We start from the raw sequence: 15,554 nt of genomic DNA, 5'->3' as shown, positions 1-15,554 counted from the left end.
CTCAGGTTTACACATCATTCCTCTACTTAAAGCCCTCCAACAGTTCCTCATCACTTGTTAAGTGAAGGTGAGACTCCTCCCATGACATACAAGGCCTTTCACAATCTGGTCCCTAGCTACCTCTCGAGGCTTATCTTCTGTCACCCTCTATATCCCAGCTAAACAACATGACTGGCAGGGCCCTGAAAGTATCATGGTCTCTCCCATCTCTGTGCCTTTTCACATACTAGGAGGTGGAATTTTCCCACCTCCTCCCAACTTTGCCTCATCCAACTCATGTCACCTTCTCTGGGAAACCTTCTCTGACTTCTTTAGTGTGGGTCAGGTGCCTTTTCTGTACTTACAAGTGCCTGTCTCAGCTAGAGCACTTATATTGTTTGCCACTGTTTATTGCAATTGGACTGTGAGATCCTCAAGTGCATGAATCATGCTGTGCCTAAGCAGAGAGGTGGCCCATTCAACTTGATGGTGTTCTGAGAAAGGGACAAAGACTCCATCTGCCAGAGAATGGATGAGGCAGTCAAGTTTCAGGGAGTACATTCTCATGGAATCTGTTGTACTGAGAGCGCGATGCTGTAATGGAGAAACCATTACTGGTACAGCCTGACCTGGGTTAAAGGAACAGAATGTGTGATGTCACAAGGAACTGAGAAGTCAGAGGCAACAAATAGAATTATTTCATGGAGGCAAGGGGCTCATATCAGGGATAAAGCGGCACTGTTGGAGTGTTACAGCCAATTCAGGAATGGGAAGGTCACACTGGTGGGGCAAGTAAAGCTTGGTTCCTGATGTGGCAGTTCGAAAGTTAGAATTGGAGGTGGTGGGGAGGGGACTAAAGATGAGAAATGAGCCTGAAGAGATAGTCAGGACAAGAGCCTGGATTTTACTCTGTGGGTGATGGGAAGTCATAAAAGGCTTTTGAGCAAGAAAGTGGCATGACCAGATCTGGGTTTTAGGAAAGGTTTGGAGAAGGGTACGTTGGAAGCAGAGAGATCAGTTTGAGGCCCAGTGTGGGTTGCTGGGGATATTGAGAGATAACGATTTTTTTTCCCTGCTGCCAGGGAGTTTTCTTTTTGTAAAAAGGTCAGTGTGACTGCTCCAGACCTTTTGTCACTAATGGCTGTTGGGTCTGAATAGGGAGTCTAAGAATTCCCAGTTAAAGTCTGAGACATTTGGAAGCAGGACAGTGTAACAGATTGAGATTGCCTGGGTTCAAATTTAAACTCTGTCACTTTCTAGCCATGTGACCTTGGGTAAGTTACTTACTCTCTTCATGTCTCAGTTTCCCTAGCTATAAAATTAAAATAAGAGTGCCTACCTCACCTGTTTGTATGTGAGAATCCAGTGAAATAATGCATGCAAAGTATTCAGCACATTACTGGTATATAGGAATATTCTACTGGAAGTGGAGTTCATGGAACATCAACCAGGAGGATCTTGATGAGGCCTTGAACTGTTTACTGCAGTTCTTAATTCCCTTTGCCTAGACACAAGGTAGAGACCTGGACCTGGGCTGGGCCTGGGCTTGTAAGGAGAGTTAAGTGGGTCTATTGTGGGGATTGGAAGGCTTAGATGATTGGGGATGGGTGAGGGGAGCCAGGTCACTGAAGTTAGAGCATTAGAGTTGACATCAGATAGGCAGTATCTAAAACCTAGCAGAAGCAGAATAAAGTTGCGCCTAAATGATACCAAGAGTCCAACTGATTAATTTCTCACTCCTCCCCCATTGCCTGATGCAGCTTTTGCTCAAATATAATCTGTATTCAGGTCACCTAAGGAGAGAGCAAAGGAGATGGCCCTTCTGTGTTAACTCCTAACCTACCCCGCTTCCTGGCAAAAAGTCAGTTATCTTTGCCAGATCTTGGTCCTTTTCTCCATGATTTGTAAACTTTTCTCTTCTTGCATCTGGACAGAAATCATAAACAGACTTAAGAAGCCTCCTCCTGTGTACAGACCAGTAGTTTCTCCTCAGCATGCCCCTCCAGAATGTCTCCAGCTGATGAAGCAGTGCTGGGCTGAGGCTGCAGAACAACGACCAACGTTTGATGAAATATTTAACCAGGTAAGGACTCTGAATCTTGTCATTGCCCAGGAGCCTTCCTGAAGTCAACCTACACAAGGCTAACTCCTTGGTCCTTGTCATATTGTGGAAGGAACCTCTTGCAAGGGGTAAGGGCACTCCTCTCGGAGAAACAGCCTGGGAGTGGCTACTTTGAGGCTCTTGGTGCTGGAGTGTCATCAGCACATCCTCCAAGAGCCCAAAGATTGGTTCTAGTGTTCTTCTGTGTCTGAACCTCTGTTCCAGACCATCCGCAATCTGACCTAATCAACCTTTCAGAGATGGAATTGAACCATTAGGCATTTGTAAGGCAATGGCATTGAAACTATTAGATGATGGGTATCATGGAATACATGGGGCTCCTCACAGAGCCATGTTTACTTTGGGGATACCAGAGAACTCTGGTATTCAACTCTGGTATTCAACTCTGGTGTTCAAGATGGAAGAAAGAGAAAGTGCAAATGTGGCGTGCAAAAGCAGGAAATTCCTTAAGTTCCCAGGCAATGGGGTACATGAAAAGTGACAACCTTCCTCCTTAAGATACTGAATTTCTAAAGAGGGTGATTCTTTCCCTAGAGGTGGAGATTGAAAGGGGAGTGAAGGAAAGGACAGAGTGAGCCCTGCTGTGGAAACTAAGGTGCAATTCCAATGTTGGAGCATGCAGTTTAGGCTTTGTTGAAATTACAGGACACCAAAACTGAGGGTGCTCACCATGAGTGCTGTGTCAGCTCTGGCAGAGAGGCTTTTGTGCCTGGCTGGAGTACAGCACTGAGATGCTTTATGAGTGGCAGGTATCTGAGGCGGAAAGAAAGAAAGAGTTGGATTGAAAGCCTGAGGGGCCCTGCTTATGAAGTCATCCGTGTCCCCAGCTAACAATGCCTCCATTAGCCCAGCTAAGTTTCTTGAGGACACTCAAACAGGTGTTCAATAGTATGGAAAAGGCGAAGGACCATGAAGGTCAAATTTCTGAAACCTTACCATGAGGCAGGAGAAAGAGCATTTGCCCCTGTGTTGATGCTAGAGATGTTATTTCAGAAGGCAGCAGAGAAGCCAGTGATAGATAGGGGGAGTGTACATCATGAGACTTTCAAACAAGACATTGCTATAGCTGCCCTCACTAAAATGCTTCAGTGGAAGTTTAGGCTGTCTGATGACAAGGCTAGCCTCCTAACTTCCTGCAGTTAATAACACTTAAGTGGGAGGAGGAGGAGAGGGAGGTTCCCTGGGTTAGGCAATAGGGGGAGCCCAAAGGATCTAAACTGGCTACAAGGCTATCCCCAGGACTTTGATGAACCTGCGGATGTGAACCAGGCTCAGAAGGAAAACTCCTAGTGTTGACCTTGGGGCATTGGGTGCTAGGTGGAGCATGTGTGGCCTGGCTATATATAAAAGGTCCACTGGGACAGAGCCCTAGATGTCTGCTTAGCAAAACCACCTCCGATTTTTTGTTGTTGTGAACACAGTCATGTGCATGTTGACTATAGCAGTATAGAGGGGCTACCCCTCATGATTTTAATACTATGCCTAGCTCCCTGTTACTGTAGATAGACAAGGTCCCAAAAAGGCATATTGAAAATTCGTGACATACAGACATCTGTAAGCATCAGGGCATAGAATGGGGGCAAAATCAGTTGAATTTTACATCACTCTGGCCAACCGAAGGACAGGCGCTAGAGGACACCCCTATTCTTGGACCTCCATGGTAAAAAATAGGGGTTGATTTTATCATGTGGATCTCGAGCCCTCTGTAAGAGGTCAAGGAACCTCTCACTGTTCAAAAACTGGCAACACAGTGGCATTTGAGGATAAGAATGATTTATAGACTGATGATCCAGAAGAGTAAAACGGCACTTTCGGCCCTCTTTCCCCTTACCTTACACACAACTGGCCTGGGCTCAAGACCAAATCCTGTTGTCTTAGAAGTGGCTACTATGCATGTAATAGCATCTCAGAACTGAAGGAACCTGCTCAGAGCACTTTTGCTCAGGCTTGAAAGAACCAGAAGTGTAGGGGAAGAACTACTGGTGTGCGGGGATGGGGAGGGGGCAGAGGTGCACTGGAAGTGCCCTGTAAATGGGTCAGGGTGATAGTGAGGATGGGTGGTGACTTTTCCTATTTATATCTGGGTTCACCTTTCCTGCCCTGGCATTTTAGTGGAATGGATTTGTGATAAGGGGAACTGCTCCATCATCTCTGAGTTTGAGGAATAAGCATTTTCTGGTTCCCTTTTCTATTTTACTTCCAGTTTAAAACTTTTAATAAAGGGAAGAAGACCAATATCATTGATTCTATGCTTCGGATGTTGGAGCAATATTCTAGCAACTTGGAAGATTTGATTCGGGAGCGGACTGAAGAGCTGGAAATTGAAAAACAGAAAACGGAAAAGCTTCTAACACAGATGCTACCGCCGTATGTGAGAACACCTGAGGAGTGTGAATCCTTATCACAGTGTGTTCTGTTAAAAAAAAAAAAAAAAAAAAAGAAAAAACTACCCATCAACTAACTGCTCCCTCCCCTTGTCCTGCACCCTCTCTCCTCCTAGTGGGCTTGAGTCACACCTTCAAATCAAAGTAAAATTGGAAACCAAGGGAGCAGAGCACGCATCCTAATTTTCCACTACCTGTAGATCATGCTGGTCATTTAAGTTTTTGTGCCTTGATTTTTCTGTATGTCACTTCGTGACTTTCCTAGGAGGTTGACTGATTAAAAGAAAGCAGTTCTTTGAGCTCCTAGAGGAAAGTAGCAAGGTCGTTTTTCCAGGTCTTTCCTCTCTTAGCTGAAAACCTTATCTATTGCTACAATTTCCAAGTTTTCCAGGGCACCTTACTTATTATGTTGTAACGTGATCTTCTAGGAGATAATTAAGGAAACTAGCCTCATGAAAGGGCAGTCACCTGGGAGCATTCCCCAGGTGTCTGAGTTAGGCGTTTAGAGAGCTGAAAAACCTCCACATGAAGGCACGGATCAGGTTCGTCCAGTGCTGTATTCCAGCACCTGGCATAGTTCCTGACCCATTCTAAGCACTTAAAACTTATTTGTAGAATAAATGAACGAATTAATGTTTTCATCAATGTAACACTTTCTTCCTCATCATTTATTAGCAGTGATTTTTAGAGGTTTATTTGGTGTATTTTTAGCAGGTGGATGTGGCATGAAGGGAGACCAGTGTCATCTTAGGAATAGCTGTGTTTGCTTTTCAGATCAGTTGCTGAATCTCTCAAAAAGGGCTGCACAGTTGAACCTGAGGGCTTTGACTTGGTCACCTTGTACTTCAGCGACATTGTGGGCTTCACAACCATTTCAGCCATGAGTGAGCCCATTGAGGTGGTGGATCTTCTGAATGACCTATACACACTCTTTGATGCAATAATTGGCAGTCATGATGTCTACAAGGTAGGTTAATTAGCAGGAAAATATATTCCATAGTGAAATTTTTACATGAGGCCCATCCATGTGTATTCCAAAATTGAAGAATAAAATTTATGGAATATTGTTATTTAGGAATAAAAAATTAAATAGTACACCCCTTCCATTGGTATGTCACTGGAAATGAAAGCCAGGTAGAATGCATGTAATTTCCCAATTTACAAAATAACAACTTTCAACCCAGCAAAAGATTGCCAGTCAGATTTCTTTTGAACTTTTTTCTAGAATTGGGACTAAGAAGATGTTGGGACCAAGAGAGTTATTGCACATCAGTGGCTGAGTACTCATAGTGTAGGCAGTACTGTACTAGGCACTGAAGGGGATAAAGAGGAAGTATTGGTGTTTTCCCCATAGTTGGTGACTGCTACAGAGTTCTTGGTAAGGTTTGTGTAGATCTAATACATGCTATAAAAATTTGGTCTCCTCCTTCAGGTACTGTTTTATACAGGAGAGAACTTGGCATTACAGCAGAGAAATATTAGACTCAAGGCTCTTTGGGATTGCTACAGGGTAACCGAAAGGCTGCCTATTGGTCTGAGGTCTGGGGAGGTGATTAATTGTGGGGTGGCAAGCCCCTGTTCCCACCTTCTCTCACTCCTCCAGCCTGTGAATTGTCACTCTATTAGAGTTTGCAAAATGACGACATTGACTAATTTTGGTGCCATGCTTCCTTAGCTTTGTTTACATATGTTGTCTTGTCTCTAGGCAAAAAATGACTAAAAATCTCAAAGCTGTGCAGGGACATTTCTACATTGTCTGCATCATGGATACTTGTCTTATTGAAGAAGAAAGATGCCCCAGGCATCCTAAACTTTAGACAGCTTCTCTATCCCAGGAGCAAAGTAGAGCTGGAGAATGAGTAGCTCCATTCATTGGATTCTTCACAGTAGTCTGAAATGTTCTAGCTCTCAAATCACACACAAGAAAGTGTGTTTATCTCAGATTAGACAGGGCCTTTTCAGGTCAGGTAGGGAGCCTCAGGGCTAGGCCAAGCCACCTAAATAGGGCTCAGAAATAAACATCATACCTGTCAATCAGCAGGAGCTACAAGCTAATCAAGAAGCACACATGGAAACCACGATGCAGGAAAAATCCATGGAATCAGAGTACCTGTCTTAACTTGTTGAACTCAAGCAGCCTGAAGAGAAAAACAAATCACTGAAAGCTAATTCAGTTGAAACTAAAATCAAAGATGATTCAGCGTGGGCTGTAACACAGCTACCGGTTTAATCAATCCAGCTGATTCTGTTCAGACAATTGTTGGGGGTCTTAGCAATAGGCTATTAGATATTTTGGTACTTAATGGTTGCAGTAGGGAGTTAATGGGCTGTTCCCAGAACAGAGCAAGGCTATATAAATCCAAAAATGAAATTTATTTTTTTCAGCTCTGTTTATTAAAAATGACACAGTGCAAAGGAAATAAAAATTGAACCAGCAGCAAATGACCAAACTCATTTGTATTTTCATTTTCTTTACCTGTAAAATTTGAATCACCTCCCCTGGTACTTGATAATCTGAAATGGAATGGATAATCTGAAATAGAAGGCTACTATAGAATTATGAAGTTAGTGATTCCGTTTCCGTTCTCCTGCCACTATCTGCAACTCAATCGCACCCCTTTCTAAACCTCCTTTTCCCTCTCAGCATCTTTATGTTGACTGATAATTTCCACAGCAACCCACAATTTTCCACAGCAGTCTGCACACCAAGACCATGCATGCCCATGCTCCCTGCTCTTCTAATCTCCTCATCCATATCCTTGGGGCCTCCTGGGTGACTGACTCGTCAAAGCTAAAGGGTCAACCACTAATCTCTGATAATGGCCAGCCACTGACTTTCCCCTTCCATATAGCATTTACATGGTAATCCTTCCTTCCTGTGTGCAGGCTGGCATGCCTACGTGAGGGCAGGTATCCGTTCCTCAAATTGCACAAGGTAAGGGAGACCTTGGATGGAAACATTTTGAGACAGAAAGTCCTATAGATTGAAAGGATCATTGTTATTGGCTATAGAAATTCATGGTGAAGAGCCTATTGCTGATTGCTAAACTTCTTTCTCTGGGGCTGAATCATACCCACAGTTCCAAGGCTGGTTTCGAGACATACCTATTTGATGATGATGATGATGATGATGATGATGATGATGATGATGGTGATAGCTTGAACTAAATATATATTACCTAATAGGCAGGTTTTAAATGCTTTGACATATATTAAATTATTTATTCCTTAGAAAACCCTATGAAGTTTTTACTATCATTATCACTATCTTACAGATAAGGATACTGAAGTACAGAGAGATTAAGTGATTTGCCCATGGCCACACAGTTTGCAAGTGTTGAATCTTAAATGCTAACCAAGATGGTAGAACTTCAGAGTTTCATGTTCTTAACTGTTGTATTCTGTGGGTGCAGTTCTCCAGGAACACATGGGTTTTAACTGGATTCAAACTTGTAGTAACATGGTCTGACTGGCACATTTCATAAAAAGTCCCTTCAGCTTAGTTATTTTTTGGATTTACCCGAAAAGTTTCAACTTACTGGTTATCTAAAACAGTGAGCACACTTCTGTGGGGAAGGCGAGGAGCATAGATTTCCCTTTTTTTCCAAGTGTCCAGCCCTAACCATCCCCTGCAAAGCAGTTGAGGGCCAGCACTGCTGCTCCTTAGGGAGGTAGTAGTAGGAGAGGAGGAGGTAACTGGTGGGAAGAGACTAATTTCTTATACCCAATAGGCCAGCCAGCAAAACTAACTTCATCATATTAGCAAGGCAAAGCAGAGGGAACAGGCTTGTTCTTCCTTTCCCTTTCCCTATATTTTCCTTAAGGCTACCCTAGCTTATTTACCCCAAAATAATCTATAGAAATGTTTTCTGGGAAGCATCATAGCCACCTTCTCCTAAGATGCTCCCCCATGGACACCCTAGGGACAGTCCTAGAAATCTCCCTTTTCTCTTCCCCACAAATGTCTCAGAGCCTGGTATTTTTCTAAGGTCAAACAGGAGCCTGTAAGGTAGCTATACTTATTTCCGAGTCTCTTGGTGTGGGGCCTAGACTTCAGTATTTTTAATAAAGCTCCTTAAGCAATTCTAACATGCAGCTAGACTTGTGGATCATTGACAGTCCCTCTCTGCCTTTCTCACTTTACAACAAAACCACCTGGCCTCCATTATACCCTTACAGCTCTGTGCTAAAAAAAAGGCACAAATAAGTTGTTTGCTAATTCTATTTTTCCTAATTCCCAGGTAGAGACCATTGGAGATGCCTACATGGTGGCTTCAGGTCTCCCGAAGAGGAATGGCAGTAGGCATGCAGCTGAGATTGCAAACATGTCCTTAGATATCCTGAGCTCTGTGGGCACTTTCAAGATGCGGCACATGCCAGAGGTGCCAGTCAGAATTCGAATTGGCCTGCACTCAGGTAATAACCAGTTAAAGTAAGGAAACATTCTCATGTGCCTCTAGGAAGACTAAAAAAGAAAGGGAAAAAGACAGCTCTCCACTGATTCCTGGCCACTGGATTATCCAGGTGTCCAGGGCTGCATAATTCCTTTATGCCTACCCAAGTTTACTCTCCTCCCAGTACCTGCACTAACACAGTGGGCAGCAGCTCCTTGTTCCAGGTACTAAACCCTTTTAATCTACCATTTTGGTTAGAGGCAATATTTCCATGTTGGACTATGCTATAAAATCAACAAGTGTATCTTGTAGTTAGGATAATTCATTTAATTAATTAAAATCCCAACTTCGGAACCATTTTCCTCCCATATTCATTACCTACTAGCTCCTCTTGCTTCTGTATCCACTCCCTACCTTTTTCTCTTTGCTCTGCTCTTCTAGGCTCCTTTCCTTCCCCCATCCTTTTTACCCCTTTCCTACCAAACTTCTTTAAAAAATGAATGACATCCACTGTGCCATTTCTTCACTGTCCAGTCCCTCCTTAGCCCATTTGCAATCTGACTTCAGTTCTCACCACTTTCCCCAATCCTTGTCTGCCTTTACCTCTGAGGCATCTGGAATTCATGACAAGCCTCCCTAAAACGCTTCTCAATTGGCTTTTATGATATGCTCCTCACTCTGTGAATGCTACTTTTCACTTTATTTACTGGTTCTCTTGACTATTCCTGTTCTCTAACATTTTCTGCAAAGCTCTCAGTCTTGTGATCTCTTTGCTGTCTGCATGTATCACCTCTAATTTATTACTCAACCCACAGCAACCTGACTTTCATTTTCTACCACAGTCTGTGTCTCCATTTGTCCCTTATATTGGTATTCTCCAGTGTTCTGTCATGATGCACTTTTTTCTCCTCCTACATACTCTCATGGGTGATCTCATTCATACCTGTGGTTTAGCTACCACTTGTATGCTGATGACTTCCAACTCCACAGCTTTAGTGTAGTCTTCTCACTTAAGCTTCAGCCTTCTATATCAAACTTCCTGCTGATATGCCTACCTGAATGTTCCACACGGAGCTTAGACTCAACACATTTAAAACAGAATTATTTTTTACTCATACAAACTTCCTGCTCTTCTTATATTTATTCTCAATTTCAGTTGGTGGTACCACCATTGACCTAGTTTCTCCAGTTAGTCTTGGGAGTCATTCTCTTTGACTCCTCCCTTACTCTGACCTTTAACATTCAACTAACTACTAAGTCTTGAACACTTTACCTTTTAAATATGTATTAATCTATCTTGTCTCTTCTTCACTCTCACAACCCAAGCCTAGGACACCAACATCTCTCGCCTGGATAACTGCAATAGCATCTTCTTGCTTCCACTCTTGCCCCTTACCATCCATCCTTCTCATAGTCATCAGCATAATCTGTGTTTCCTTGTCTGTCCTTCCATTAGGCTTTAAGGTCCTTGGTGGCAGGAAGCATATCTTACTCATGTTTGTATCCAGAGTTCTTAGCACATAGCAGGTGTTTGATTTTTTCTTTTAGAGAAAAGCCCTCATCTGTCATCTGTGCTTCAGTTTCACATTTCCAACCCCCCTCAGCCTACATCTTCTTGAAGCGTTCACCATTATTTCAAATTTAACATATTTAAAACTTCAAGTCATCTTTTTCCACAAATCAGCATAAACTCACAAGCCCATGGCAATTTTCTCATGGTTGTCAATCAGACAGCCAACAAGTCTGTTGATTCTTTTACGTCTCTCTTATTACTTCGTGGCCATCCACTTCTTATCATTGCCTCCTTTTAAGTACCTTGTGCTTGGATTACTGCAGCAGCCATCTAAAGGTTTTCCCTGGTTTTACTTTTTCCCCTTTCAGTGCATTTTATACACTGATCTGAGAAAAAAAGATCATGTAATTCCTTGCTCAAAATTCTCTAGTGGTTCAAGATTCTCCATCTTGTACAACCCACTTAATCCAACCTTGTCTCCAGTTTCTCCCGAGCCATGTGAACTAGGCAGACTGTTCTCTCTAAGAGCTTCCCAAATTACATGTTCAATCCCAACCACAGGCCTTTGATTTATGTCTCTTTTCCACTGTTCAAATCTTACTTACCCATCAAGACCTAGATCAAATCCTGCCTTCTCCACTGGATCCTTCTTGATTGAGTCAGGTCTTAATAAGCACCTCCCCCCATTTTCTGAACTATTATAGCACTTCTGTCTGTGCTTCTTGCCTCAGCCATGTATTGTCTTGGTTTACTTTTTAATTGCTTCCTCTTTGATAGTATCTTCTCTTCAATTAGACTATAAATTCCTGGAGAACTGAGACTATGTGTTACTTTTCTTTTTTATTCCCCTTGGTGCCTAGCCATAAAAACAGAGCAGAAAGCCAGGCATGGTGGCTCACACCTGTAATCCCAGTACTTTGGGAGGCCGAGGTGGGAGGATCACTTGAGCTCAGAAGTTTGATACCAGCGTGGGAAATATAGTGAGACCCCCATCTCTTTTTAGGAAAAAAAAATCAGAGCAGAAACCAGAAAAGTGAAGGTGAAGAACTTTCTGGATTCTCCCAAACTGACTTTTCAGGATGGCTGCTGAAGTTTTCTCAATTACCTTGAACACTTAAAACAGCCATATTAAAATGTAAGAACAAAAAAATTCTAAATGCAAAATATTCTTTGATTATTTATACATACTGCTTTTCCATGCCCCAACACAGACAATTGAAAATGAACGCTATTTGTTTTCAGATTTTTGAAATGTTTTAGAATAATTGATAGACACAGTTTGGGAGCCAGATAAACCCATGAAAGTCTTTCTTCCAACGCTAAGGCACGAGAAAAATTACATTTTTTTCCTTACAACAAACATATTTGGACCCTGAGTCCCTGTCCAGGCCTTTCTGATTTGGGTTTGATACTTATTTGTCCCTGTTGACAGATATAAGCATCTCGGGTGTAACGGTTACTTGGAACAAAGGTACAAATCAGAAGGGCAGTCATGTCTGCACTGTTATAAATTTGCTTTCTTGTAGGGCAAAGAGTTCATTACTCATTATGTCTTTCTTCAGATTCCCAGAGCTGTATGATGGCAACTTTTATTCTTTTACAAAGATACATTCCTTCCTCTTTGTACCATTCCTCTATTAGCATTGGGTGCGTACCTGTTGACTGTAATTCCAACCCCCTGCTACTCTACAGGGCCAGTTGTTGCTGGAGTGGTGGGCCTCACCATGCCCAGATACTGCTTGTTTGGAGACACTGTGAACACAGCTTCTCGCATGGAATCAACAGGCTTACGTGAGTACCTAATAGAGGGATGGATAGGATGGCACCATCCTGCTATTGAGAAGGTAATTCTTCTTCACAGAGGTGAAAGAGAGCAGGGTACTTGATGTTTTAATGTTTTAAAGAAAAATAAAAGATAATTTGAGAAGATTGAGATTTATCACACATTTTCCTGGTCTCTAATGGCAAACCAGTAGGGGGTGATGTTGGACTGAACATGTACCTTTCTTGTTCTAGAAATGAAGCTGTAGCTAAGTGACACCAAAACAGCCACTCAATTTGATAAAAACAACTAAAATAGTATTTTGGGTAAAGAAAAAAATTGGCCGGGCTTGTGGGTTTGTGGGAGTCATGTTGAGAAAAGAACTACATGAGGGACTGACATTTTCCATTTTTCAACTAGTTTGTGGAGACACACTGAAGCCAGCTGCCTCCCAGTTGGCTGCTGTTAGGACCCCAGGAGTTCTGGCTTCATCAAATAGCCCTCTAGAACTTAGCTAGCAATAATCCCTCAATCCAAGTAGCTTGGAATTCTGAAATAATTTATTGCAACTTCCCTGTATATAAAACCCTTAGCTTCTATCAAAACAGGCATAGTATCAAAGATACCATTTCTTCTCTGCTTTTTTGAAAAGAAAACTGTACAAACCATATGCCATTTGTCTGTTTGTAAGATGCTGGCTCAACTCTTACTTGGTTATTTACTGCCACTACAGAATCACAATGTGCCTTTTGCTTATATCATGGTTGAGCAAAGCATTTTTTATGCTATTATAGGAAGAGCATAGAGAATAACATCAAATTCTATATGCAGTTTTCATGGATTTTATACCAAAAAAGGAAAGAAACCACTTAAGCCCTTAGAAGCTCTGGCTCTGGCAAGAAAAGTTCTTCCCAAACTTCAGCAATATACTCAAACTAGTCCCTGATGTTATGGTGGCCTGTATTACAGTGGGTGGTGCCCTGTCTGACCCCACTTCCCATCACTCATGTGTAGAAACAGGCTTACACAATGGGTCCAGTCTTAGTCAATCTAGCCTGTGCAGCCATGATTAAGGAGGCAGTATGGAACTTAGAAGCTGTTGTCAGAATAAATTTTCTGACATCTGGGAAAGTCTTCAAACTCCTTAGATATGGCAGAGGCCATGGAAGTAGCCATCCAGGAACTGCTGCATGAATATGGCTTTGCATATGATTTTACTCTTAAAGTGCAACCCAAGATGAAGTGAAATTTATCATGGAACTGCAATGCAGATTTGGCACAATATTCTGGACTGATGTAAGCTTGTAGAAGGCTGAAGTCATATTCTGGTCTGAACCAGGGAAAACTCCACACATTTCACATTGGAAATACAAAGTTGAGACCAGAAATTGAATTTTGAGATTTAGACAGCTCCTTACCCAGTGATCAGCTAGGAAGAAGAAAATGGAGTGAATCACCCACAGCAGGAGTTTATTAAGCACTGACTGTGCAAGGAAGTTATTGTGAAGCATACAAAGAAGTATACACACATGCTCTCTGTGCTAAAGGAGCTGGTTAATGTGCTTTTCTAAAAGCTAATGACTATGACCCAAATATGACATTAAGCTCCACAACTGAATGGAGATCTGTAGAGAGGTAGCCTCTCCTCACATTGGATATGAAATCAGGACATGTCACACATCTATTAATAAAAAAATTATTTCATCAATATCTTCTTTGTGCTCAGTTGAAACCACTGAGATTCTGGAATGGAAGTGACTCGTGACCCAGTCCTGGAGTGATTCTCCTTACCATACAAGTGGATGGTCGTTGGTATGAGCTATCTCTCTTTTAAGCTGTGTGTTCCCTACTATCAAGATTACTGAAAGGTTCTCTGAAGACCAGATGCTTGTGGGATGCACACATAGGACTGGCTAGGAATATACTGGCTGGGCATGTATATTTTAGGAATAGGACAACCTTTTTTGAATAAGGGCTTTGGGTGATCATGAGTTAATGAGGAAGACACAAACAAACAACAGTATCAAGAGAAAGAAAGACATTGTGAGTATACGCAGCAGAAAATCCTTGCAGGTCTCTCAAGCCATGCCTTCCTACTCAGGTTGTAATCAGCTTCTTTTTTTTTTTTTTTTTTTAATGATTTTCTCAAGCATGTGTGAAAACTAGCCTTGGACTTTTATTTAAGACTCAACCTCAACAAGGTCTCGCTTCATGGGGTGACAGTTTTTAGAAATGTCAAGGATCTTACCTGAGTGAACAAGTGATTATTCTTCACCAAATAATTACTCTTAGGTTCTAAATAAAATTTTAATGTGGCAGTTCCCCATGTAAATCTCTTATCCCAGATTGAGATCATTGGTTGGAAAATAGTACATTCATGTGTAGACACAGCTATAAATGTACAGTCTTCACAAAATATTTGTTGAAAGAGTTCTTGGCATATTTCTCATTGATGTTTTATTTTTCAGTATAGCAATGTTGAGAGATAGTTATAAGAATGCATATGAAAAAGACATCCTTTTGCCTCTTAAGATATGTAAAGCATGAGAGTTCAGCCATAGTAGCAGCCTGTGAAAGAAGCTGCTGAAGTCAAACTTTCTTCAAATGACGTCACGTTTCAGCTGAGAGCACAGTAGATGCTGGTTTCTCCATCTCAACCTTTGAGTTACATTAACACCTTTCTATTGCATGGCCTTTCATTTGAGATAGTGTCTAGGAGGCTGATAGGTGCTACAACTAATGCCTTATTTGGACCTGGTGAGGAAGGCCATCACTCCCTCTCCACCTCTTGTGAAACCCTAAGTAAACCTCTCTCAGGACGTTGCTAATGGTCCAGTCCATTTACAAGTGAAGACATTTATTACGTTGATATTTTCTCATTAATTTTACCAATGAGAAAGGAGCTCAAATCATGTCTCTCCTTCTTTTGCAGCTTATCGCATTCATGTCAGTCTCAGCACTGTTACAATTCTTCAAAATCTGAGTGAGGGCTATGAAATGGAGCTTCGAGGAAGAACAGAGCTCAAGGTATAATGTCTTTTTGTTTTTTGAGCCAGACTATATGGATACACCTGCTTCTGAAGAGGTCATGGTCTCCTAAAAGAGTTTACCTGGGAGTCTGATACTCAGAGCTATAACTTGGGCAGAATCTTCAGCCCCATTTGGGGTTCCCAAAAGGTGGCTCCATTTTGCCTCAATTTTCTTCTCTTTAAAATATGGCTCCAGTGGGGAGGAGTATTGAGATTTTTTCTGCATTTTTCAGACTGTAAGTTGTATCTTTCTCTCTTAAAGAACTGCACAGAATTTGGCTTTCCAATGAGCTGCACTATTATTTACATTTTCTTTTTTTTTTTTTTTTATTATACTTTAAGTTCTAGGGTACATGTGCATAATGTGCAGG

At 41.8% G+C, this 15,554-nt stretch overlaps 1 protein-coding gene across 1 annotated transcript in view; it reads left to right on the top strand.

Moving 5' to 3' along the window:
- Positions 1-15,554, top strand: part of GUCY2F (guanylate cyclase 2F, retinal) — a 111,019-nt gene that overhangs the window by 80,523 nt on the left and 14,942 nt on the right. Inside the window, exons 12-17 of the mRNA XM_011951666.1 lie at positions 1,914-2,062; positions 4,305-4,468; positions 5,260-5,452; positions 8,727-8,901; positions 12,085-12,183; positions 15,087-15,181. Of these exons, the coding sequence (XP_011807056.1) occupies positions 1,914-2,062; positions 4,305-4,468; positions 5,260-5,452; positions 8,727-8,901; positions 12,085-12,183; positions 15,087-15,181 (875 nt within the window). The remainder of the gene's footprint in view (positions 1-1,913; positions 2,063-4,304; positions 4,469-5,259; positions 5,453-8,726; positions 8,902-12,084; positions 12,184-15,086; positions 15,182-15,554) is intronic.

The sequence above is a fragment of the Colobus angolensis genome, unplaced genomic scaffold, assembly GCF_000951035.1.
Source record: "Colobus angolensis palliatus isolate OR3802 unplaced genomic scaffold, Cang.pa_1.0 Scaffold324, whole genome shotgun sequence".
Lineage (NCBI taxonomy): Eukaryota > Metazoa > Chordata > Mammalia > Primates > Cercopithecidae > Colobus > Colobus angolensis.
This window is presented reverse-complemented; position numbering and strand designations above follow the sequence as displayed.